The following is a 27,160-nucleotide window of genomic DNA, read 5'->3' as shown; positions in this document are numbered from 1 at the left end:
ACCTTAGGCGTTATTCCAGCTCCTTTCAAGACAGCTACAGTAAAGCCACCCCTAAAGAAACCCACCCTTGACTCTGCTGAAAGGGTGAGTTTCTGAAACGTGCCGTCTACAACCAATTGTCTTCCAGTCTTTCACAATGTGACCTCCTTGACCCTAATCAGTTAGGCTTCAGGGCTGCTCACTCCACTAAGACGGCCCTCCTCATGGTGACTGAGTCACTCTGTGCCACCAGAGCCTCGTCCTGCTCATCAGCCCTCATTCTCCTCGACTTGTCTACTGCGTTTGATACTGTCAACCACCAAATCCTCCTCTCCACTCTGGCTGAACTTGGCATTGCTGACTCTGCTCTTATCTGGTTCACATCATACCTGAAAAATTGCACCTTTCAGGTCACATGGAATAGCTAATTATCTAAACCCTGCTTTCTGGAAACTGGCGTCCTTCAAGGCTCATTATTCTGCTTCTGTTTTACCTATACACTAGATCACTAGGTTCAACATTCACATCACATGAATTCTTTTACTACTGTTATGCAGATGACACCCAACTGTTACTCTTTTTTCCCCAACCTCACCCTACACCCATGTTGCATCAGGTATCTCTGAATGACTGGCAGGCATCTTCGCTTGGACAGCTGCACATCACCTCAAGCTCACTTTTAGAAAAACTGAACTCCTCTTCATCCTGGGGATAGACTGCCCTCACATGGACCTGTCAGTCAATGTCAAGGATGTCATGTTATTGGCTTTGTAAACTGCGATGAACCTGGGCGTAATCCTTGATGACGGACTGTCCTGAGCATCCAACATCACTGCTATGGCCAAATAGATAAACCATCAGATGTTTGTGATGCTTTTAAGAAATATTTTGCTGCTGAAAATCACTTGAGGACCAAGGTAGGAGAGGGGAAGAAAAACATTTTCGCCTATTTTGCTGCGTTTTTTTACACTCTCTCAGCTGGCCATACATTGCTTACACGGGAACTGTTGCTTATATTACTTTTGTCTGATTAATCTATTCATTCATAATCATGGCAACAATCATTACACATTTGATAACTGAACTTATGCGCTTAAAACAGAGCTCTTATATATTTCTAAATCACTTGTTAAACTAGGTATAACTGCAGGATGGTATGTGGCCAGTGTGTAGAGATCTCACCAGCCCTTTTTGGATAGAAAAGGCGGCACATTTGCTCCAAGGTAAGGATGGCAATGTGCCGGCCTGTCTTTCTAAAACCGAGGCATAATATTTCTCCTTTTCCAAAAGCCGCCTGTGAGGTAGGCGTAAACATGTGACGTGACGTGAAGCACGAAGTTGGGCTGTGAACAGTGACATAGAATTTGTCTTCAAAATAAGAGCTTTACATTGCACCCCATTGGAGTTTAGAGCTGGGTTCTTAACGGGGGGCCTTTAATTTGAAAGTAGCACCCATCCTTAGCTGGCCGACACAACAACAAGCTGACTGCTGTGATCAGCTGTTTATTGGTTTTAAAACTCCCCGGCTGTGGGTCGCACAACAGTGCACGTCATCGACACCTCCGCCCATCTCACGCAGAGGCCGGCACATTTCCGCCTCGTTCGTAGATAGCAGGCGAGACGGAAATAAGTGTACCCTTCGAGGCGGAAAATCGGCGGACAAAAACAGACCCCCAATAAGCCGGACTCTGTCTAAAACCGCGGACCGAGCCGCCAAAAGGACGGGCAAATTGGCGGCTTGGTGCTCTGTCTAAAAACTAGCCAGTGTGTAGAGATCTCACTCTTTCAAGGACTACCTGTTTCATAGGCAAAAATGTGTGATTACAGGAAATGATTATTCCATGTTTTTACCATTGTCTAAAGGGGTTCCACAAGGTTCAATATTGGATAAGGTCTCATTCACAGTCTATATCAACAATATTACATCCTCTGTAACAAACTGTAAAACCCATCTTTATGCTAATGATACAGTCCTGTACTGCTGGGCTAAAACTGCACATAAAGCCATTTCAATTCTATAGCAAGCTTTTGACAAATGCAAGATTCTCTTTTCAACCTGAAATTAGTCGTCAGTGCCATCAAAACTATATTCATGATATTCTCAAGAGCAAAATATATCACAGACATTAGTCTGCATGTTGCCACTCTAACGGGACAAAGTATTGAAAAGATTTCTGAATACAAATATTTGGGTATCTGGTTGGATCAGAAACTCACATTTAAATTTCATATTAACACACGTGTAAGCAAGACAGAAACAGAACTTTCTCCAGGTTCTGTAGCAAATGGATCATTGACACTGTCTGTCCTGGATTTTGGTGATGGTATCGATAGACATTCCTCTGTCTCCACTCCACTAGACTCAGTTTATCATTCCACCCTCATATTCATTACTAGTTACTGTTTTTCCACTGATTATTGTATTCTAAATGAAAACGTTGGGTGGGCACCTTTGACAGTAAGACATGCAAGACATTGCTTTCTGTTCATGTTTGAAGCCTTAAAGGGCAACATGCCACCATATATCAGCTCTTTATTAAACTGGTCACAGAGGCATTATTCAACACCTTCTAGTAAGCTTATAATGTTTCAGTTTCAGTGCTCCATACACTTGGTATATTTAACAATGTACATTTGAACTTGATACAGTCATACCTTTAGGTCAGTTTAAGACTTTGATTTCAAACAACTCAGCATTTGAATGTAACTTTTTTTTCACTACGTGCTGTCCTATGTGGTTGTCCGCTATTTATCTTTTATGCACCTCTGTTTTATTCGTGTTAAATACTGTTGCTTTCTATCTGTTATCATTTTTATGTACATATTCTGTGTATTCGCTCTGTGAAATTGGGAGTTTTTTCTGTTTGTTCTCACATTTTTGCACCTACTCTGTTTTTTGGTTGTGAATGCAGGAGGCATAAACAAACTGTTCTCAGGGAAAAATAAGGTCACAGAACACTGTTCAAAGCTACAAATCCAGAAACATATATGCACATTAAAACAGTATAAGTTGTTTTGTCCTTTAAGGTCAGTTTCAGTTTATTCAGTCATGAACACAAAGAGAGTTTGTTTATTTCATTTATTTAGGCAAAAAAAACTAAATCTGCCAATGAAGATCTTTGTCATCTCATTAACATTTCTTCAACTAAATGACAAAGTCCTTTAAATGATAGTAAATGTCAGTGATTCCCTTGCATAATTTTCTACAAGCATCAACAGTTTTTTGATGTCTATTAAATGTCCTACTGACATCCTTACAGGGTTCAAAGTTATTACAGTGTAATTTTAGACATCTTTCCATCTTTATCTTTTAGATTTTTTAAGAACTTCTGCTCCAAGTTTGGATGAACAGACAGGGTCACTAATAAAGCTAATAAATAACTTCATTCAGACTACTGAGTTTGAGACCAGGAGTCCAAATCCTTCCAGTAGTTCTTGCTGCATGAATTGAAATTTGGTCATTTTAAAAAAAAACGGAAGAAGTTCTTTAGACATCTGTGACTTGAAAAGATTTTTGAAATTACATTGTAAAAGCTTAACATTCATTTTTTGCATTTATGGAGTGGAATATTTCAAATAAGAATTTCCTTATTTCTTTAGACTGCACTCCATAAATAATGGGGTTGAGGCTGCCGGGGACGATAACAAACAGAATGGCAGCAAGTTTTCTGTAGTCTGAGTACTGAGGGAAGCGATGCAGAGTAATGATAACAAATCCACTTATCAGCATTATCAGATACACAACCAGATGAGTGCTGCAAGTCCTCAAGGCTTTACTGTTCAAAGACTTGTTCTTACTGGTCAGACAGACGACTGTAATCTTTGTGTAAGTGAGAACCATGGTGCCTATAGAAGAGGTTAGCAAGACAACAGTGAAAGTGAGGCCATAGACGTTATTAATAAACACACTGTCACAGGAGAGTTTAAACAAGGAGGCATTGTCACAGAAGGGGTTTGTGATCATCGTCCTGCAACGGTTCAGCCGTATGGTCAGGCCGAGAAGAATCCCGACCAGAACAAAGGCCACTCCCCAGGCAGAAACTGTCAGCTTGATCACCATTTTGTTGGTCATTATGGCAGCATAGCGTAGAGGATTACAGATGGCCACATATCTGTCAAGGGCCATAATCATGAGCACTGTGTGAGAAGTTGTACCAAACAACTGTGTAGTGAAAGCTTGAACTACACACTCATAATAACTGATGAGGCGCTCAGAGGGAGGCAGCAAAATGTCTGAGAGCAAACGAGGCAAAATATGAGTACTTCCAATGATATCGCTTACTGACAGATTGCAAAAAATGAAATACATTGGCTGGTGAAGGTTCTTGTCGATGAAAATCAGAACAGCAATGCCGATATTCAGAACCATAACAAAAACATAGGCGATAAAGAACAAGAAAAAGATAGGGTACATGAAGTCCTTCGTGATCTGAAACCCTTCTATTTGGAGTGTGAAGCTGTTGTAGGTGTAGTTTTCCATCAAGCTGAAAGAACAAAAAATTATAAATCCACATTTTGCTAATAGGCATGAAAGTTGTGTTTAATTGATAGCAAAGACAATTTTCAATCAGATAAGGTCCACAAATAAAGTAGAAATAACAACCATAAGACATGCAAAGGTAAACACCTTCACATATATTTTCACAATGTTTAGAAAGTATAAAAATGCATTGTAACACACAGCGTGTGATGCAGTAATACCTACTTTGTCACTTAGGTCTTCAGTCATCACTCTGGGCAGATTCACCAGCAGCAATGAAGGTCTACTTTATCATAGACACCATTTTAACATCAGGGGACTCACTGAGCCTTGAACAACATGTAATGCAACATTTACTCATCGATGTGATGACCATTAATGGCGCTTGTCTCAAAGGTCACTGTGCATGTTTTCCCCATGTCTGATATGACGCACACAGATCATTACTTAGACTTACCATAGACTTACATAATGAAAGAAGAGTAAACTTTTTGTTTAACTGATGTCAAACAAATCATTTTATTATCAGAATTTGATCCATTCGGTTCAATAACCTTTGGAAGGTGTAGAAGAGTGACCCCAGATAACAAACAGTTGTGGCCCAGATCTGGCCCACACCAAAAACAGCGGTGTAGTGATGAAGTATTTTTGTCGCTAACTGAAGTTAGCTTTGTCCTGGTTCCATCTGTGGAATTTTTTAATTGAATTTTGGATTGTGCAGGAAATAATCTCTGTGACAAACACAATTTGATGATACTTCCAGGCTTTGTTCATCCAGATAATTCTCACAGATTGAACACCACTTTGTGATGTTTGAAATGTAAATTAACTGTGTAGTAAAAAGCTAATTTTAGGCTACAGACATCATGGCCACATGACTTAAACATCACCACCACTAAGCGTGTTACTGCATGATTACAAAAAGGTTCTCTATAAACTGATCAATCTATAAGTTGTAAAGTCAGAGATAGAATAGTTTCTACCTTAAGTGGGCCTGTAAAGAAGGACTAGTGAATAGACAAGTTTCCATGTTTGCTGTGAGGACATTTAATGGCCCCGACAACCTCTGTAGTCTCATTTAGACACTTGTTAACAATTTTTAACACACGGAAGAGCTACAACTTATATTGTCCGTTGACATCGAGGTATGTCCGAATTTTTTCCCCTGCATGTATGGTGTGCATACGATAATGAGAACCCCTCAAAAATGTCCAGTCAAATTTCACTAATGAAAACTGCGTGTGGTGTGAAAAGGCTTTAAATTAGCAGATTGCTGATTTTAAGGTGGTTCTCTTGGGACTGTCATTTTGTACATTCATCCATGAAGCATAAATGTGGAGCCAGTGTCTGCAATCAGCCTATTATATCATGATAAAGATGTCTTGTGTGTATGTTTTACATCTTTGCCTGAGAACGATATCAGGAAAGGTTAGGGTGTCAACCAAGTGTCTCATTTGAGGATATTGTGCGTGTCGTGCATATTATCAGTCAGAGACAACTGGAAAAGCCATTGGGCCATATTTTGTTGCATAATTTATTGAAGTTTGAGATCCGGAGCTTCTAGTTTTTTAGACAGTGATCAAACCAAAAACAAGTCTGACAATGACAGCCTATACATTTATTAAAAGATGAAATAAACAATTTAGTAAATGGATATTTATTGATTTTACAATAAAACAGTAGATAAAAAGAATGATAACTTTATTTGTATTGCGCCTTGTACACCAAGAGGATCCACAGAGCTGCTGTGAACAGGTTTTAATATTCTAATTGGTGGAGTAAAATGTCTAAAAACTGCAAATGTTACTTTTTGATTCTTTTGAACAGCACAAACTATATTCCAACCTCATTAATTATCTGTGAAGAACTGAGAGCATTTAACAGCAAATGGAAGGCTGGTGATTAGGCTCATGGATAAAAACAAATATAATATCCTGTATATCTTATAATTGATAGTAAGAAGAGGATATACAGGAGACATGGTGAAAGAGCAACATTCCTGGGCCAGAACCAACATGGATAACACAGTTTACCCTAAATAATCAGATTTTCTCTATCACCACTTGTGACGGACCAGTTTGTTAAAATGCTTGATGATGCTCATGCGTATTTCTTTGCTGACCAGTCCGTAGATAATTGGGTTGATGGTTGGTGGAATGATAATGAACAAGATACTCAAAAACTTCCTGATATTTTCAGAGGCCGAGGGGAATCTGTAACTCACAATTATGACCAATGAGGATATCTCATAGAGCACATACACAACCAGGTGTGATGCACACGTCTGAAAGGCTTTGCTGCGGACTAGGCTGTCGGTTCTGCTTTGCGTGACAGACGCGTGCAGGATTCTGATGTAGGAAAATGCAATGATCAGGAAGATGCCTGTACTCACAGACCAGGTCATGGACAGACCTAAAAAACATGAAAACACCACAATTATCTTTTCAGTTAAGCATCAACAACTCAGCCTATAGGGTCATACCATGCCAACTCACCCAAAATCCTGAATTTTTAGCAGTTCACGTCACCGATTTTTTTTGTAAAAATTCATGTTGAAACTTTTTGAAATTCACACCTCGCAAACACCAGCTAACTTCACAATCTGAGGAACACCAAGCAAGTTAGCACGAGCTGCTATCCTTGCCAAAGAAAGGAGTGAACTGTTTTCTCCTCTGCCAACTTTCATCAGTCCTTGCACAGCAAGAGCAGCATTCAACATTGGAATCCCAACCTTCTCCTACAACGACCAGCACATTTTCTTCAAAGACTGGTACAATGAACTGGGCTTAGATAGCATAGCATAGCTCCACCAGAGCTGTTGCCCATGAATTGAAGGTTAATTTCTCTACCATATGCCGTCTCCAAAGGTGTTTCAGACAATTTGGAAGTACATCCAACCGGCCTCGCAGACCACGTGTAACCACACCAGCCCAGGACCTCTACATCCAGCATGTTCACCTCCAAGATCGTCTTAGACCAGCCACCCGGACAGCTGCTGCAACAATCGGTTTGCATAAGCAAAGAATTTCTGCACAAACTGTCAGAAACCATCTCAGGGAAGCTCATCTGCATGCTCCTCGTCCTCATCGGGGTCTGCACAACCTGACTGCAGTTCATCATTGTAACCGACTTGAGTGGGCCAATGCTCACATTCAATGGCGTCTGGCACGTTGGAGACGTGTTCTCTTCACAGATAGATCTTGGATTTCACTGTTCAGGGCAGATGACAGACAGCGTGTGTGGCGTCGTGTGGGAGAGCAGTTTGCTGATGTCAACGTTGTGGATCGAGTGGTCCATGGTGGCGGGGGGGTTATGGTATGGGCAGGCGTATGTTATGGACAAAAAACACAGGTGCATTTTATTGATGGCATTTAGAATGCCCAGAGATACCCTGACGAGATCCTGAGGCCCATTGTTGGGCCATTCATCCACGACTATCACCTCATGTTGCAGCATGATAATGCACGGCCCCATGTTGCAAGGATCTGTACAAAATTCCTGGAACCTGAAAACATCCCAGTTCTTGCATGGCCAGCATACTCAACGCACATGTCACCCATTGGGCATGTTTGGGATGCTCTGGATACGACACGTACACGATACGTATACAACAGGTTTGATCTTCATTCACACAAGGAGTCTTGTTAAGACTTAGGTCAGAACATTTCTCCCCACCACAGTCATCCAGCCAATGTGATTCTGGTTATTCTGATTCACACACCTCCATTGATGGAAGGTTAACACCCTATCCACTCAGAAGATGTGAACAGTTCTCAAAAGTCCTGGGAATTAATTCAGCTCCTTAACCTTCACTGAGAAACAGAGATAACAGTAACAAAACTTCCCATCTTCCTGAAACAGACAGCAAGGTCACAGGTAGTTTATCCCCCAGAAGATATTCTACCCACTGTTCCCAGTCACTGATACATGACACTTTCAACAGTGCCCCTCCCTTTGTGTGAATGACGAGATCCCTCCAGGAGTGCCCCGCCTACTCTCTGCACCTCTATGAGAGTGATAACAGCTGTCCTGCCCTGCCTCTCAGCTAGACAAAACTGCAGCATGTGATATCAATGTCCATAGTAACGCTAGCTTAGAGTTCCCCCGCCTTGAAGAGCTCGGGACATTGAACATTTTGGGCCAGACAACTGTGATCGCCATGTTGGGGATTACCTTATTGCTGTTTGTGGCAACAGTAATGGCAGCAGCGCGATAAGTTCACTGCGACCTCCCGATAGCAAAAACAGTGTTATTCATGTGTATTTAAATCGTGTTATGTGTCTAAAACGTACCAACCTCACTCAAGAGACTGCTAAACTGCAACACACCGATGCAGGACCGTAAGCCTACCATTGCAGTTTACTTCTGGGACACACACACTGCCTGGTGGTGTTACCAACAGAGATATTAAACAGACTACAGGCTCTTGGCTTGCTTCGTGAAGAGACACAAACGGAGAGCCGGTGTCCATGCTAGGCTAAGAGCTAACACCAGCCTACCAGCTCTTCCATCCCTCCTGCTCTCCAACATCCACTCCCTGGAAAATAAACTGGACTACATCAGACTACAACGGACCACTCAACGGGACACAAGGGACTGCTGTGTGCATGTTTTTACAGAAACATGGCTTAACGACCGTGTCCCAGAAGCGGCCATTCAGCTAGACGGACTAGCCTTGCAACGAACCGACAGAGACCCAACACTGTGCGGCACAACTGTTTACATCAAAACGAACTGGTGCAACAACTCTAGTCTCCAAGTCCTGTTCATCGCTGTTGGAATACACCGTTGTGAGATGTAGATCCTTTTATTTGCAGAGAAAGCTCTACTCCCTGTACGCTGTAGCTGTTTACATTCCCACAGTGCTAATGCTAAGAAAGTGCTAGCCACATTTTACAGTGCCATCAGTGATCTTCAAAACAAACACCCAGAAGGACTGACTGCTTGTCAGGCGCTCCAGACCAGCTAACAAACAGTTGAAGGCCTGGCCGGTTGCAGCCATCTCTGCCCCCGAGGACTGCTTTGAGTGCACTGAAGGTAAAAGCTTAGAGAGGCAGCAACCACCAACGGCTCCACTGACTTGGAGGAGTAAACAGAATCAGTTACCGGCTTCATCAGCAAGTGCATTGATGACGACACTGTCATCAAGACCATCACCACGCGCTCAGACCAAGGATGACTGCAGAGGTACATGCACTGATGAGAGTCACAGACATAGCCTTCAAAGCAGGAGATAAGGAGGCTCTGAGCACAGCGAGGGCAACACTGGCCTGGGCTATCAGGGATGCTTAACGAGCGCATGCCCAGAAAGTCCGAGGCCACTTCAGAGACAGCGGAGACACACGGCAGCTGTGGCAGGGCATCCAAGCCATCACCGTGGCAGTGTGTGACAGTGATGCCTACGTGCACTGAATGTGTTCTACTTAAACGATGTGGTGGCAAGGAAGAACATCTGGATAAAGAGGACACTAACGTCAGAATGCTGTTCATAGACTTAAGTTCAGCATTCAACACAATCATCCCCCAGCACCTGACTAGGAAGCTGAGCTTGCTGGGCCTGAACACATCCCTCTGCAACTGGATCCTGGACTTTCTGGCGGGTCACACTCCTGACCCACAACTGCACAGCACTGCACGAGTCGAACCACATCATCAAGTTTGCCAATGGTATGACCATGGTGGGTCTAATCGACAGGAAGGACGAGTCATCATACAGAGAGGAGGTGGAACAACTGATAACCTGGTGCAAAATCAATCTGTCCCTGAATATAGTCAAAACCAAAGAGGTGGTTGTTGACTTTCGGAGAACACAAAGGGACCACAAGCCACTGGACATCCATTGCTCCTCATGGAGAAAGTGAAGAACACCAAATTCCTCGGTGTCCACCTGGCCAAGAACATAACCAGGTCCCTAAACACCTGCTCCACCGTGAAGAAAGACCAGCAGCATCTCCACTTCCTCAGAAGGCTGAGGAGAGCCAACCTCCCACCCCCCATTCTCAACACTTTCTACAGAGGTACTATAGAGAGCCTCCTGGGTAACTGCATCACCGTCTGGTTTGGAAACTGCACCCAACTGTATCGCAAGAACCTGCAGTGAGTGGTGAGAACGGCTGAAAAGATCATCAGAGTCACTCTCCCCTTCATCTCAGACATTTACATCACACGCTGCATCCATAAGGCAACCAGCATTGTGGAAGACCCCTCACATAGACTTTTCTCCCCCTTTCCATCTGGCAGAAGGTACCAGAGCATACGGTCCGTCACTACCAGACTACAAAACATCCCCCAGGCCATACAACTCCTCAACGCTCAGTGGAAAGATCTGATCACCACTGTTGCTCTGTTGTATGCTGTCCAGCATTGCTGTTTTGTATTTGTCTGATGCACTATTGCACCTCATGTAAATAATAATGATAATCATACAGTCACTTTACAAGTATTTTGCACTACACTAGTCGTTACATGTAGCATTTGGTATTGTTGTTGTTGTTCTATGTTGTTGTTGTTTGTTTGCACTGAAGCTTCTTGGGAAATGTTATATCGTTGCACTGTGTATGGCTGGAATGATATTGAACCCTCTTGAATCTTGAATCTTGAATCTTAGTTTACTTGACCACAGCCTAATAACTTACCCCATGCAACCCAGAGGGAGAAAGTTCAGCCTGTGTGGAAGACCAGCTCTAAAGCTGTACGCAAGTTCATACAATCACAACCTCCCAGTGTCAGAAGTGACTACAGAGAGCTTTGTCACGCATTGAAAAAAGGATTCTCTTCTACTGCTGATGAAGCCACAGCAATGGTTGCAGCCATCCAAGTTAAACATTCCCATTGTGATCATCCCAGGGATTATTACATGCGTTTGAGGCATGCTTACTTTAAGGGCAAGAATGCACCAAGCTTAGAGGAGAACCATTCTTGAAGAGAATCCAACCTTCGACCGCCATGTGCACCAACTGCTTCGAGATAGGCATGCAGACAAAAGGAGTTGTAGAAGACCATATGCAGAAATCTTGGCCAAGAATTACGACGAGCTTCCAAGTTTCAACATGGTTTTTAAATTATTTCTTTCAAGAAAATCCATAACCATGCACCTGGAGGTCCAAGGTGACTTGGCATGGAGTGACCCTGAAGTCCACTTTGATCATTTTGCTAGCTACATGGCTGATTAAGCAAACTAGCTAAAGACGGCTACAGTTAAAGACAGTTAGCAGTTACTCTGGTGACATGCTGACCTCATCTGCTTTAGGTATGAATTGAAAGGATAGCCAATTCTTATATGTTGCACCTGTTAAATGACCTCATTATGAGCTGAGAATACAAACTGAGTACATTTATGGTTAAAAGCTGCAGGTGGTTCTCTGGAGTCTTGTTTTGTTGAGCACTTGTTATTTTTTTAAAGTTAAAGCAGCAGATAAAATATGTAGAACTAAATGACTATAAATACTTAACTGTCTAAACGTCTGCTGATAATATTCAAGAACGTACTTTATATGTGTAATCAAATGCACTGACCGTAGATATTATTGACAGGGGTGGGACCACAGGCCAGCCCGATGATGGCACGGTTGCTGCTGTAGACGTGTTTGATGGTGTTGCCACACAGCGGGACATTCATGTGAAAGCCGAAGAGAATGGCGATACACAGCAGAGCGACGACCCAGGCCAGGGCGCAGCAGAAGCACAGCCGAGCTGAGGTCATGATGGCCGGATACCTGAGAGGTTCACACACTGCAATGTACCTGCAAAGGGAGTTAATAACATATTAAAATACTCATTAGCTTCTTACAGGATGTCAAAATCAAAAAAATGTCTACATGAACAAGTTTTAGGTAAGAAATGTCAATGAAAAGAGAAAGCTCTTCATTGGCTGAGTATTTTCTGCCTAAACAAACTTAATCAACAAACTCTGTTTTCATGACTGAATAAACTGATTAATCAAACTGAGCTTAAAGGACAAAACAGTGGATACTGTTTAATTTTTTATGAACATGAACCAACGATTTCCAAACTAAAACATTTCTTATCTGCCAGAAGCAGACTGGAGAAACGTATCTCCACTTCAAACTTATTACTCAGAGGTCTGGATCTGATTTGAATTTCAGGTCAGGGATCCGGAACGATTGGTAAAAACGAACGTCTTCACATCTCAAGTCTTAATGGGATAGTTTGTGTTTTTTGAAGTGGGGTCATATAAAGTACATATCTATAGTGGATCTGTTCCCTACCATAATCACCGATCAGCGCAGCCTCAGTTTGGAGAAGTAGAGAACCACTCCAGCCCAGACGCTCAGCTTTATACTGCAGTGAACGGAGTCCAGAGAAAAAGCTAATTTCAAGCACCTATAACAAGGCTCACCTAAAAAAATCTAAAAAAGTTCAAGTGTACGTTGTATAGAGAAAATACACCGCTTTACATCGCCGTCAGACTCCCCATTCTTTTGGCACTACATTTTCTCAACTGTAGAACTAAAGCGGTGTGTGCATCTGGACTCCGTTCACTGCAGTACAAAGCTGAGCATCTGGGCTGGAGCGGCTCTCTGCTCCTCCAAACTGAGGCTGCGCTGATCGGTGATTATGGTAGGGAACAGATCCACTATAGATATGTACTTTATATGACCCCACTCCAAAAAACACAAACTATCCCTTTAAGTATTTAATTACTAGATGTACTTGCCAAATGGAAAACATGTCCACATTAGAAGCAGACTGTTTCCAAAATATTCTTATAACTAAATTTACACTTGTTGTAGAGACTGTGGAGGCTAAAAGAGAAAACGAGACTCTCTGTGATTTACAGAAAATCCTCTAGTGTAACTAGATGAACTCAGCAGCAACAACACAACACTCTCTACTCTCTGCTGCAGTTAACTTGTCACAATATCAAAAGTCACAGTTTGGGTCAGTTTATATAACAACTTCATAGTAAATGGTTTTGTGTTGATCTGAATGGTCATGATAACATTTTGAAGATGTTTGTCACGACAGCAGACGGCACACACGAACACCAACATGTCAAAGGTCAAACAGCCACATCAATACAGTCAACAACAGCAAGGAGATGAAGAGGGAGAGAAATTCCCCAGACTACAAAAATTACTACAGTTTGTGAGCTGTTGCTTTAGGAAAATCTTAAAATATTGTGAAGCACTGTTTCTGACAAATTCTTCATTATTTGGGCCTTCTTGTTAATTCACATAAATAGGATCATCTGCAGCTTCACTGTGCATTCAATGTCTCTACAATTTATTGAACAATAGAGGATTTAATTCAATATAGAAAATGTAACGTTCATAATGAGGCGTTGACCAGCTCCAGATTGACCTGGTGTTTGATTTTGAGAAGCTCTGATATAAACCATTAATAACATTTTAAAACTGAGATACAAACCAACAACAATAAAACAAAATGCAGTCTGGCATGATAGTAAATCTCCTGTGAACTGATGATTATGAAAAGTAAGAAACAGACATTTCATCTTCAGTCTCTGAGTCTGTAATGTTAATGTGTGATGGTAGTGAAGAAACGTGAATCTTTGACTGATTGTATTAATGCATTTCGATACCTGTCATAGGCCATCGCACCCAGAATTGTCTGCACTGCGACACCGTAGGTGTGCATGGAGAAGGCCTGAGCGAGGGCCGCGCCGTAGGCTATCTTCTTCTGCCCCGTCAAGAAGTGCATCATGAGGCGAGGCAGGACCGCCGTAGCCCCAAGCAGATCACAGGCAACCAGGTTACAAAGCATGACGAACATGGGTCTGTGCAGGGTCTTGTCTATGACGATGACACACGCCACCACGCCGTTCCCCAACAGTGTAACAATGTAGTTCAACAGAGCCAGGACAAACAGGAGCGAGCCGTAGCCTGGTGGGACGTGGAAGCCCTCCAACTCGAACACAATTGGCTGTCTGAGAGGAGTTGCTGCTGTTATGTTCTCCATCTACAGCAGTCCTGAAGAAGACACCAACAAACAGGTAGAGTGTTTTTCTTGCACTAAAAACTAAAAATGAAAACATAATGAAAATATTACACAGTTGAACCTTCAGTAAAAAAAAACCTTCACATAAAAAGAGAGTACCTAAAGGGAAAGTCTCCTGATCACATTATTAGAAAGGTTTAAGTGTAGAGGTTGTCAGTCTTCTCATCAGGGTGTCGATGCTCTGACTAGTTGAGGACACGACGTTCACTTTTATGACTTTAGTGTCTGTCAGTAAAGCTGATCGCTGCACACCATCGACACTATCGAAAAATCAACCGCCCTCTGACACTCATGTACCCTTGTGGTTCAACGACTGAATGTTTAAAGTTGCAATGTGTAAGAATTTTAGTATGAACATTCAGAAAATTAATTAAAACTATCAACAAAGTGTAAAAGAAATTAAGAAGGTAGAAAAACCGAGTAAAGAAATAAAAAAGCGTCAGAAGTCGTTAGTGTTAGATCAACATTTGAACAATAACAATGTTGAGACATTGATAAAGTCTTGACAAGCTAGACATCCAAGATGTGTTAAATGACAGCAAAGACACTTTTCTATCAGATAAATTCCACAAATAAAGTAGAAATAACGTAAAACATAAAAACATAAAATAAGCTAACATGCTAAGGTAAACACCTTCACTCATATTTTCACAATGTTTAGAAAGTATAAAAATGCATTGTAATGCAGAGTGTATGATGTAGTAATACCTACTTTGAAAAAAAAGACATTACTCTAGGCAGATTCACCAGCAGCAATGAAGGTCTACTTTATTATAGACACCATTTTAACATCAGGGGACTCACTGAGCCTTGAACAACATGTGATGCAACATTTAGTCATCGATGTTGTGACCATTAATGGCACTTGTCTTAAAGGTCACTGTGCATGTTTTCCCCATGTCTGATATGACACACACTGGCTCATGACTTTTCCCATAAAATTACATAATGAAAGAAAAGTTAACTTTTTGTTTAACTTCACAACTGATGTCAAATGACTCATTTTATCATCAGAATTGGATCCATTTGGTCCGATAACATTTTGAAGATGTAAAAGAGTAACCCCAGACAACAAAACAGTTGTTCTGGCCTTAAAATTGTATTCATTTTTCGTCTATCGACGGTGATATGTTATGGTTTCTTTCTTGTGACAAATGTAGTTATTGTAAGATGCTTTGGACAAAAGCGTCTGCTAAATGCCCTAAATGTAAATGTAAATTTACATTTAAATGTTGTGGCCCAGATCTGGCCCACACCAAATACAGCGGGGTAGTGATGAAGTCTTTCTGTCACTAATGGAAGTTAGCATGGCCCTGCTTCCCTCTGTGCGATTGGATTTTGGATTATTGCAGAAAAGAATCTATGTGACAAACACAAGTTTATGACACTGACATTTAATGTTAGGTTATAAACAGACAACATCAAGGTCACATGACTTAAACATTTCCACCACTAAGCGTCTTACTGCACTATTACAAAAAGGTTTTCTATCAACTGATCAATGTACAAAGTCAGAGTTAGAATAGCTTGTAACTAAAGTGGGCCTGTAAAGACAGACTTGTGAGTAGATGAGTCTCTGTGTTCACTGTGCAACGTCTTTGTGATATGCAACACTTCTTCATAGCCCAGCCGAGCGAGACTGCGCTGTTTGCGAAAGGAAATCGCATTCTTTTCCAGGAACACGGGTTGACACAAGTTTGCAGGGAGAACTAATAGTTGGAGGTCGAGTTGAGGGGTGTAACTGACAACGCTTCCTGACACACGTCGGGACTTCAATGAGATCGAAAACTGTTGTATACTGTGTCTCTCTCCTTCTCTGTCTATCTCGGCTGTTAAATCTTCTTCGATTTCTTAGTCTTCATAGTCACACTAGTTTTGTACCCTAGCTAACGCTAAACTTATAACCTGTATGTATTTTGTTGAATTGAGCTTCTTTTACTGGGTAGTCTGTTGCTAACCCCCAGTTAGCTTCCTCAAACTAGCTTAGCTCACTGCTTCTTTGCCTTTCACCGCAGTCAACACAGCCTCGATAAACAAGTCTTACGATGGCCTGTGCTGACTGCTCTGCAGTTACTGATAGGGTGTCTCCATTAGATAGACGTGTCCGTGAGCTAGAGCAGCTTCTTCAGCTAGAAACACGGGCACTGCAGATAGTGTTAGCCCCGGGCATGATAGCAGGCCTGCTAGCCTCAGCACTAGGTCAGTCTCGTCGGCAGCTGCTGTGGAGTTTGTTCCTGCTCAGTTGCGGCGTGGGAGAGGGCACAGGAGCAGGTCACCGGTTGTGTGGGCTGGTCAGCAGTCACCCCTCCCGACTGCTAACCATTTTGCTGTCCTTGCTAGCCCAGTTGTTTGTCCGGCTGGCTCGCGTGCCTCCCCAGCTCAGGCCGACGGGGCTAAATTCCACACGCTAGTGATTGGGGACTCCATTAACCGCAATGTTAAGTTAGTGTCTTCAGCCACTGTTTACTGTTTGTCTGGGGCCAGAGCTTCCGACATAGAGGCTAATCTTAGGGTGCTGGCATCACGCAGGGCTAAAAAGGGAACTCAGGCACACAGCACCACAAGCTACAGCAACATTGCAATTCAAGTTGGCGCCAACAATATTCGTCAGAAGCAGTCTGAGATGACAAAAGATAGCCTAGCCAGGACTTTTCAGGCTGCAAGAAAGGTCTCTTACCCCAGCGGGGTAATGATGACACGTACAGTAGGCTTACAGCTATGAACCGCTGGCTGGCGCGTCACTGTAGGGAGCAGGGATACAGGTTCATGGATAACTGGCCCTCTTTCTGGGGTCGCCCCCACCTGCTGAGAGCAGACGGCCTTCATCCTACTGGAGTCAGCGCTGCTGTTTTGTCTAGCAATATAGACAGGTGTTTGCAGCAGGTTTGACACAAGGGATGTAACACTCAGCAGGTCGCAGGTGACTAGAGAGCCTGCTAGTGTTATTGTTAGTGATGGTATGGAGTCCACTAGCTTAGTTAACATGGTTGGTCAGGGACATAGTGCAGACTACCAGACTGATAGCTTAGTTCATAACATTGAGACTGTCACCTTCCGTCGCCACTTTTTCATTGAATCCTCTAAATGTGTAAATCATAATAATCTAATCTTGATCTCCACCTCTGACAGTGGGGGAATGTCTCAGCAAGCACCTTACACAGTCTTACATAATAAAATACAGAAGCTAATCACTACGGCATCCCAGCATCCCAAAACCTACTAGCCGGTCATTGGAAATTGTTCCAATGAGCTTAAAAAACCCTCAAATTTGGCTTTATTAATATTAGATCACTGTCAATCAAAGCCTTACTGATTAATGATTTGATCACTGAGCATAAGCTGGACATGATAGGCTTATGTGATACATGGCTGAAACCTAATACTTTGCCATTAAATGAAGCCTCTCCTCCTGACTATAACTACGCCCATTTTGCTTGGGCCTCTAAACAGTGGGGAGGTGTTGTTCAAATCTACAAATCTATTTTCAGTTTAAGCTCCAACCAGGATATTAAATATACTTCATTTGAGGCTCTGGTTTTAAAACCATCATCATTAAATAGTAACAGCCTTGTCCAGGGAACAGGCTTTCGCCTGGTTGTACTGTGCAGACCTCCAGGGCCTACTTTTTGATATTTCCAACTTTACTCAGCTTGTCCATGAACCTACTCATTCCAATGGTAACACTCTGGATTTGATAATTTCCCATGGACTAGATGTGTCAGCCCTGAACGTCGCTTCAGTCTCCTCTGATATGTCGGACCCCTCTCTTATTACATTTCAACATTCGCCTGTCCCTATGTCAGTGACACAAATGTTTTTACTCGTTGTCATATCAGCCCGGCAATCATAGCGACGCTCAGAGATAAAGTGCCTGGGGTCTTGGCTCCTTTTGCGTACTTGTTTTTCTCCTTGATTCTGTGGTACCGGTCTCCGCCAAGACAAGATGACTAAAGATCTCAAGCAGGCCTGCAGGAAAATGGAACAAGCATGGCGTGAATCTAAATTGGACCATTTTTTTATCTTGCTTGGGGTGATATGTACTAAATTATAAGTTTGCTCTAAATACTGCTAGAACAGCATATTTCTCCGGCCTAATAAACAATAATAAACACAATACTAGATTTCCCTTTAACACCGTGGCTAGACATACTAAAAAACACAGTTGGTGAGCTGTGCACCCTTTAATGCAAATGATTTCTCAGATTCATTTTGCAATGAAATTGATGAGATCCGAATCAAAATTAACTCATCATCTCTGACTTCTTTGTCAAAGTTTATTAAAAAATATCCTTCTGCTGATTCTCAGTTAGTCTCAGCTCAAAACACTTTTGAAAATATCTCCCTTGACATATTGTCTAAAATTGTCTCATCCTCAAAACTACCTGCATCCTGAAGCCCTTTCCAGCAAAACTGTTAAAAGAACTATGTCCAGCACTAGGACCTACAATATTGTTAACTCATCACTCACGACTGGTGTTGTCCCTCTAGTTTTAAGTCTGCTGTGGTCAAGCCTCTACTTAAGAAATCACAGAAAAAGTGGGGTCGTCTAATAACCAGGGTCTAGCCGTTGACACATGCTGATAGTTGTCTGGGGTCGCTACACGACCGCAACGGCAGTGGAGGCCAGCTTATTGTAGAGACGTCACTAGCCCTTTTTACACAGCTTATCTGCATTATCTCTGGAGCGGTGTTTCGCCAATTCTCCGCCGATGGTGATTCACACAGAGCGAAGCATCTCCACCGTACCGCCGTATAATTCACACAGAAAGCCGGCGCTGCAGCTCCAAAAGAGGCGTGACGGTACACGTCATGTTGATGACGTCGGTGTTTCCCAGGTGTCCCCCGTCAATCTAAACCCGCGGACAGTTTATAATCATATGGATGCTGTTTTAATGTGTAGTGATTGAGATATTGATCCACCAAACATCCTGGAAAGTGACGAAGTAACTTTTTTTGCGCTAAATTACATAGTTAATAATCACCATCAGTTAACAGGTCGCTGTCTGACTCTGTCACTCGCAGGGACGGAGGCTGTTTTCTGGGGCAAAGTTCCCTGAAGTCTCGGTCGGAAGGACTGACGGTTGTGGTGATTTCTTTTGATCACAAACACTCTGTGAGTTAAAGTTTGTTATTGAGAAATGAAAAGTAAGCATGCCCAGTACCAGAGCTATCATCCAGCTGAAAGCCTTTTTTTTGTAAGATTAGTCTTGAAATGTGGGGTCATCTTATGATGAGGGTCGTCCTATATTCGGGTCAATACGGTAATCATCTCCTGGAATTTATTAAGTCAGCATTCAACTTCCTGCTCCTAAATTCGGATATAACTTAGATGCTGGTAATTGGCCGCACTAGACAGAGACACCATGTTGATCGACAACTCGACAACTGTGTTATTTCTCAAAGTTCGACCATCAAGAATCTAGGTGTTACTTTTGATTCTACACTCTCTTTTGATCAGCACATCAAAGAAATAACCAAGATCGCTTTCTACCACCTGTGCAATATAGCTAAAATTAGGTCCTTCCTGTCCACAGCAGATGCAGAGATCCTGATTCATGCCTTTGTTTCGTCTAGGCTGGATTATTGCAATGCCTTATTTTCGGGTCTTCTGCGTGAGAGCACTTAAAGTCTTCAGATGGTTCAGAATGCTGCAGCTAGAGTCTTGACACGTACAAGAAAATTTTATCATATTACACCAATCTTAGCATCTCTGCACTGTACATATAAGATCAGACTATAAGGTGCTGCTGATGACATACAAAACTGTACACGGCCTTGCCCCGTCGTACATGTCAGATCTCATTACACCATATATTCCAACTCAGGCATTACGCTCTCAACATTCAGGGCTCCTGATGGTTCCCAGGATTAAGAAGTAGTCAGCTGACTGCAGGGCTTTTTCCTATCAGGCTCCTTTCCTCTGGAATAACCTCCCAGCTGACATCAGATAATATGGCTCTGTTGACGCCTTTAATCTAAACTCAAAACTCACTTCTTTGAGTTAGCCTTTAATTAGCCCTTGATATCAATTTTAAGTTTCTTCAGTGGGTCGGTGTCAGTCTCAATGAGTTCCTATAGAACTAGATTTCTCTAAACGCATTTCTCTAACCTTTGTTTTTGTTTTCTGTTCCCACAAGCTGCAAGCTGTGTCACTCTCTAGACTCTCTATAGCTTCCGTCCTCCTCCTCCTCTCTTTCATTCAGGCTCTCTTCTGATGGACCACGAGCCCCTGGGACCATCTACCATTTCCGGGCTCCTGCTGCCTTGAAATACTGACGGATTTAGATCGTCACACCCTGGGCTCCACTGGATCATTGCTCTCCTCTGCTTCACTATCTCCTCTGACTATATTTCTGCAATATTTGATCTTGTCTAGATATTTTTTGTAAATTGTTATGAAACTGTTGAGGGTGAGCGTTATCTGTAAGTTCCGACCATGTCAGCTGTGGCAAATAGGCTTTTTTGCAGGGCAGAAGAAAGCCTACATGAGGTTAATGTAGCATATATGGGCTAGTCATTACAGCGTCAACTACAGCGTCAAGACACCCGAAGGGAGTCAAGACTGGAAACTGGCCTCCTTAAATGCTCATTATTCTGCTTCTGTTTTCCCTATACACTAGATCACTAGGTTCAACAATCACATCACATGGATTCTCTTACCATTTTTATGCAGATGACACCCAACTGTTCCTCTTTTTTCCCCCATCCTCCTCCAACACCCACGTTGCATCAGGCATCTCGACCCAAAATCCCGACCAATGTCAGGACAGCAGAGTCACTCGCCATCTTCCGCATAAGACTCAAGCCTCAAGACTCACTTGTTCAGACTTCACCTCAACCCCGCATCGTATGACTGAAGCAGTAGATATGGATAAAAACAATTCCTCTATGTCTATACCTTCTAGTATAACATTTAATAATGGCCAAATAGATAAACTATCAGATGTTGTGATGCTTTTAAGAAATATTTTGCTGCTGAAAATCACTTGAGGACCAAGGTAGGAGAGCAGAAGAAAAACATTGTCTCCTCTTTTGCTGCGTTTTTTATACTCTCTCAGCTGGCCATATTTTACTTACATGAGAAATGTTGCTTATATTACTTTTGTCTGATTATTCTATTCATTCATAATCATGGCAACAATCATTACACATTTGATAACTGATCTAATACGCTGATAACAGAGCTCTTATATATTTCTGAATCACTTGTTAAACTAGGTATAACTGCGGGGTGGTATGTGGTCAGTGTGTAGAGATCTCACTCTTTCAAGGACTACCTGTTTCATCGGCAAAAATATGTGATTACAGGAAATGATTATTCCTGTGAGGGCACTCAAGCATGCGGTCCTGTGAGAGTGGTGAGAGAGTCACTCACTACTACCAGGTGTGTGCGGCACTGATTGGCCTTGATTAAGACCAGGTGTGGGGAGCCCCCCAACAATGATGATCCGGAACCCATGCAAATAGGACGCACACGGCTTACTTCAGCAGAGAGACAGAAGCGTATGAGCAGTGGGGCTTGTCTATACTGTGGGAGGGTGGGCCATTTCATTCGCCAGTGCCCCTCTATGCAGAAACTGTCATGATTCCTGATTTTGCCTTGTGTTTTTTGTGTTTGGATTTTTCATGCCTTGTCCCTTTAAGTTTTTCCTGTGGTCTGCCCTCTGTCTCCCTCTGTCTGTCTGCCTTGTTCCCTCCTGGTCTGCTCCTCTGTGCTCCTCCCCTTCGTTAACCCACCTGGCTTCCTCCCTCCTCTCTCCTCACCTGTTCCTTGTCTGGTAATCAGTGTCTCTGTATTTAGTCTATGTGTTTCCCTTCACTCCCTGTCCGGTCATTGTATGTCTTCCGTTTGGTTCGTCTGCCCTGCTCATGCCTGCTCCTGTCTCTGTTCCTGTCGGCCCCCATTCCTTCTGGTATGTGTTTTGGATTTTGAGTTTTGCATTTTGCAATTTGATTTGAACTTTGGTTTTGGTTTGTACTTTGCCCTTTTTTCCTTTGCACTTTGTTTCTCTGTTCAGTTGCTACTTTGTGCTTTCCTCGCTGTTTTGTCTGTTTTGAGTTCGCATTCGGCTTTAAAATAAAGCTCGCCTTTTGTTCATTACTGCTCTTGCCTCTTGTCCCCTGAATTACTGCGTTTGGGTCTAACCCCTTTCCCTGAGTATCCCTGTTTACCCCGCGAACCTGACAGAAACGGGATACGCGGGGAAACGAGTAGACTCGTCAGATCATGGGGAGGTCTTGCCGAGTCTTAATAAATCCCCGTGTGTGGCCACCAATCATACCCTTTTGCCCTTTGAGTTACTATGGAATGGACACTGGTGCACCTTCTCGGCTTTTGTCGATTCAGGAGCTGCAGGTAGCTTTATGGACTCAACCCTGGCCCGAAATCTCAAATTGCCCACCTTCGAGCTTCCTTGTCCACTTGCAATCACCGCAGTGGATGGGCAACCTTTGGGCATGGGTAGGGTTGAAAGGGTCACCTGTCCGATTTGCATTCGCATTGGCAATCACATGGAAGAGATTAAGTTTTTTCTTATTGACGCACCTCAGTTACCCCTCATTCTGGGACACCCATGGCTCAAGGAACACAACCCACAAGTCAATTGGAGGACTGGGAGGGTGCTGGGTTGGAGCCCAGACTGTGCAGCGCACATGATAGAATCAGACCCTGTTCAACTTCAACCTTTGAGTCTCGAGCATCCTGCGGCCACCAGCGCCCCTGCCCAAATATCCCAGTTCAGTAGACCCCACCTGTTCTAACCCCAGTGATCCCCTGACCCTTGGGGCTCTCGGGTCCTTGACTCCCAATTCTTCGCCCCCTGTGTCTCTTCTCCCCGATGGGGTCCCTGCAGAGTATGCTGAACTAAGTGAAGTCTTCAGTAAACTGAAGGCCTCTATCCTTCCTCCCCATAGGCCCTATGACTGTTCCATCAATCTCCTCCCAGGCACTGCACCCCCAAGGGGCCACCTGTATTCGTTATCACGACCCGAAACATCAGCCATGACTAGCTATATTGATGAAGCTTTAGCTGCAGGTTTCATTCGCCCCTCCACATCCCCAGCGGGGGCCGGTTTTTTCTTTGTGGGGAAGAAAGATGGGGGGCTTAGACCCTGCATTGATTACAGGGGTCTAAATAGTATCACCGCTAAAAACCGCTACCCGCTCCCCCTCATGTCCACGGCGTTCGAGCAGCTACAGGGTGCAACCTTCTTTACTAAGTTGGACCTTAGGAACGCCTACAATCTTGTGCGCATACAAGAGGGGGACGAATGGAAAACGGCTTTCAACACCCCGCGGGGGCACTATGAATATCTAGTCATGCCCTTCGGACTTTCAAATGCCCCCGCAGTTTTCCAGGCCTTCGTTAATGATGTTCTCAGGGAAATGCTTGAACATTTTGTCTATGTGTATCTGGATGACATCCTGATTTTTTCTAAATCCTATCCGGAACATGTGTCTCACATTAAGAGGGTTCTTCAGAGGCTGTTAGAGCACCAACTCTTCGTTAAAGCGGAAAAGTGTGTCTTCCATGCCTCCACAGTCAAGTTTCTGGGGTACATTGTGGCGCAGGGTAGCGTCAGAATGGACCCGAGCAAGGTCAAAGCAGTGCAGGAGTGGCCATAACCTGGCTCTGTCAAACAGATTCAGCACTTTTTGGGTTTCGCAAATTTTTATCGACGTTTCATTAGGGGCTTTAGTTCGATTGCTGCCCCTATTTCAGCACTGGTAAAAGCCCCTCAATCACGATTTCATTGGTCCCAAGAGGCTGAGAAGGCGTTTACGGAGCTCAAGAGAAAATTTACCACCGCACCAGTCCTGACTCACCCACCCAGCGCCTAAATCCTCGCCAAGCTCGCTGGGCCCTGTTTTTCAACAGGTTTGACTTCAACCTTTAATTAATTTAATTAATTAATTTATATTTAATTATTTGTAGGATAGTCCCTTAAGATGAATCATCTTGTTTTCAAGGGAGTCCTTAACATGTATACAGACAATAACAAGACAAAAAATTCAGCATTACATTACATTACTGAACATACAGGAGTAGGACAGAACATTACAACAAAACAATACAAATACAATTACAAGACGATAACATCCACACAATACACTCTTGACCCAAACCGTTCCCTGCCCCCCCAGTCCGTCTAGATTCACATTTATACATGGGTGGTATTATATACCACTCTTTTTATAAAACACCATCATCATATCCAGTACATTCGTATATACCGTGTCAATGAGATGTATTGTATCCACAGTTAACCAAAGATCAAAAATTATCATCAGTAATTTGTTAGAAACAAGAACAGGGTTTTTGTAGATGAATAAAAAGGGATTTCCTAAAGAGATGAAAAGAAGTGATAGATTTTAGAAAGTTAGGCAATGTATTCCAATCTGATGGAGCTTTAAATTGAAAGGAAAATCGACCAATTTCCTTCTGAATTCTCGGAACAACGAAAAAACAGCTGTCAGTATGGCGTAGATAGTGCTGTGACCTATAGGGTGTCAAATATTGTTTTAAGTATGGAGGGTATTTATAATAAATACATTTGAAAATGAACTGCAGCCAATGAAACTTCCTTCTGGACTCTGGTGTTAACCAATTTAGAGAATTATACATAGTGCAGTGATGAGTTCTGTATGGACATCTTAATATAAATCTGCAGAGGTTGTTATAAGTGACTTTGAGAGAGGACAAGTTGGTTTCTGAAGTGTTCTGATATACAATATCTGCATAATCGAGTATAGGAAGAATAAGCTGTGTGACAATCTTTTTCCTAATCTGTAGGGTGAAACAGTTTATTGAACGATACAGAATACCCAAGCTGCAGTTTATTTTCTTGATAATTGAGTCGATATGTACTTTAAAGGTAAGCTGAGAATCAAGCCAGACACCAAGATATTTGAAACAATCTATTACTTCAAGAGGAGTACCATCGGGATAATTAATGGACAGTTTAGCAGAATGTAAAAGTTTCTGTCTAGTACCAAATAACATATGATATGACTTCTTCTTATTTAGTAAAAGTTTGTTGGTTAAAAACCATTTCTGTATGTAATCAAAATTTAACTGTAATATTGACTGGATTTGAGAAATATTGGATCCAGACGTGTACATGACGGTATCATCCGCATAAAGATGAATTTGACAGTCAGAACAAGCTTGTGGTAAGTCATTGATAAAGATGCTGAACAATAGTGGACCTAAGGAAGAGCCTTGGGGGATACCCTTTTCCATTAACATAAAATCTGACTGTGTACCATGAAGAGAGACGCATTGGTATCTATGATGAAAGTAGGAGTTGAACCAGAGCAATGAGCTTTCAGAGAGTCCTATGGCATGGAGCTTATCGAGGAGGAGATAGTGGTCAACCATGTCAAAAGCCTTGGTAAGATCTATGAAAATTGCACCTGTGAGCATATTGTTGTCTGAGGAGGATGTTATGTCATTAGTGACTTTAAGGAGAGCCGTTGTTGTTGAAAAATTTGATCTGAAACCAGATTGATAAGGGGATAAGATGTCAAACTCATTAATATAATGAGAGAGTTGATTAAAGACTAATTTTTCAAATAATTTGACTACACAATTTATTATGGAAATGGGTCTATAGTTATTGAAGTCATGAGAGTCGCCACCTTTATGTAAAGGTGTGATTCTGGAACATTTCCAACTTGAGGGAACAACACAGGTATCAATCGACATATTAAATAGATCAGACAAGGGATACGACAAAATGTGAGAGGCAATTTTTACAAACTTAATTTCAAGGCCATCTGGACCAGCCCCACTGGTAGAGTTAAGTCCATCTATGATCCGTTGTACATCCAGTGGACTTATTTTCCTAAAGGAGAAGGAGTGACTGCAATTAACACTATTTGATGCTACATTATTGTAAGAAGGACTAAAGGAATGAGAACTACAGATCTTGGAGAAGTGTTGGATAAAGGCATTCGCAATTGTTGAAGGATCGTTCGTAATTTCGTTATTAATTCTCAGATAAGTAGTGTAATCTTTTGAAGACTTACTCATTATGCTATTAATTGTATTCCAGAATTGTTTTGGGTTTTTAAAATCATTAATGAGTGAGTCTTTATAGTAGCTGGACTTTGCATTCCTAGTTTTAGTTGTACAGATGTTTCTTAGTTGTTTATATGCATTCCAGTCACCTAAATCTTTTGTAGAACGATATTTCTGCCAGGCCTTATCCCTTTGTTTGAATAAACCTAACAAGTCAGCATTTATCCATGGTAGGTGTCTGCCCTTAACTTTCCTTATTGTCCAGGGGGCATGTTTATTAATAACATTAGTAAGTTCTGTGTAAAAATAATCCCAAGCATCGTTAACAAAAGGTATTAGTTGTAATCTATCCCATTTTATTGCACCTACATCTTCAATAAATTGTTCAACATTGATATTTTTTATTTTTCTTACTTTTATACACTTTGGTGGAAGACGAGGAACTTTAATTTTCCAAACACAGAAAATAATTGAATGGTCACTTAAGCTGTCAGGTAATACCCCTGATTTTATAATTCGGTCAGGATGAGTGACAAGTATCCAGTCTAAGAGTGTTGAAGAATTTTTATCAACTCTTGTTGGTTCAGTGATAATTTGCGTAAGGTTTATACTGCTAAATACATTTTTTTCCTTGAGGGATACACGTTCCAACCAATTTTTATTAAAATCACCAAGTATAATCATTTCTCCTGGTCGA

At 42.2% G+C, this 27,160-nt stretch overlaps 1 protein-coding gene and 1 pseudogene across 1 annotated transcript; both read right to left on the bottom strand.

Moving 5' to 3' along the window:
- Positions 1-1,529: 1,529 nt before the first annotated feature.
- On the bottom strand, positions 1,530-4,459 carry LOC115594471 (olfactory receptor 52N5-like). The gene is made up of 2 exons (XM_030438559.1): positions 3,547-4,459; positions 1,530-1,540 (listed from the first exon to the last, which is right to left on the bottom strand). Exons 1-2 carry the CDS (start codon positions 4,457-4,459, stop codon positions 1,530-1,532), a joined length of 924 nt encoding a protein of 307 aa, XP_030294419.1.
- A 1,977-nt stretch (positions 4,460-6,436) lies between these two features.
- Positions 6,437-17,266, bottom strand: LOC115593835 (olfactory receptor 2K2-like; annotated as a pseudogene).
- Between the last annotated feature and the right edge of the window lie 9,894 nt (positions 17,267-27,160).

Source organism: Sparus aurata, chromosome 13, assembly GCF_900880675.1.
Source record: "Sparus aurata chromosome 13, fSpaAur1.1, whole genome shotgun sequence".
Taxonomy (NCBI): Eukaryota; Metazoa; Chordata; class Actinopteri; order Spariformes; family Sparidae; genus Sparus; species Sparus aurata.
Note: the sequence above shows the minus strand (reverse complement) of the source record. Positions and strands in the feature narration are given on the sequence as shown.

Excerpts from the sequence above, each read along its gene's own strand:
- LOC115594471 (XM_030438559.1), bottom strand. The coding sequence starts at position 4,459 with ATGGAAAACTACACCTACAACAGCTTCACACTCCAAATAGAAGGGTTT.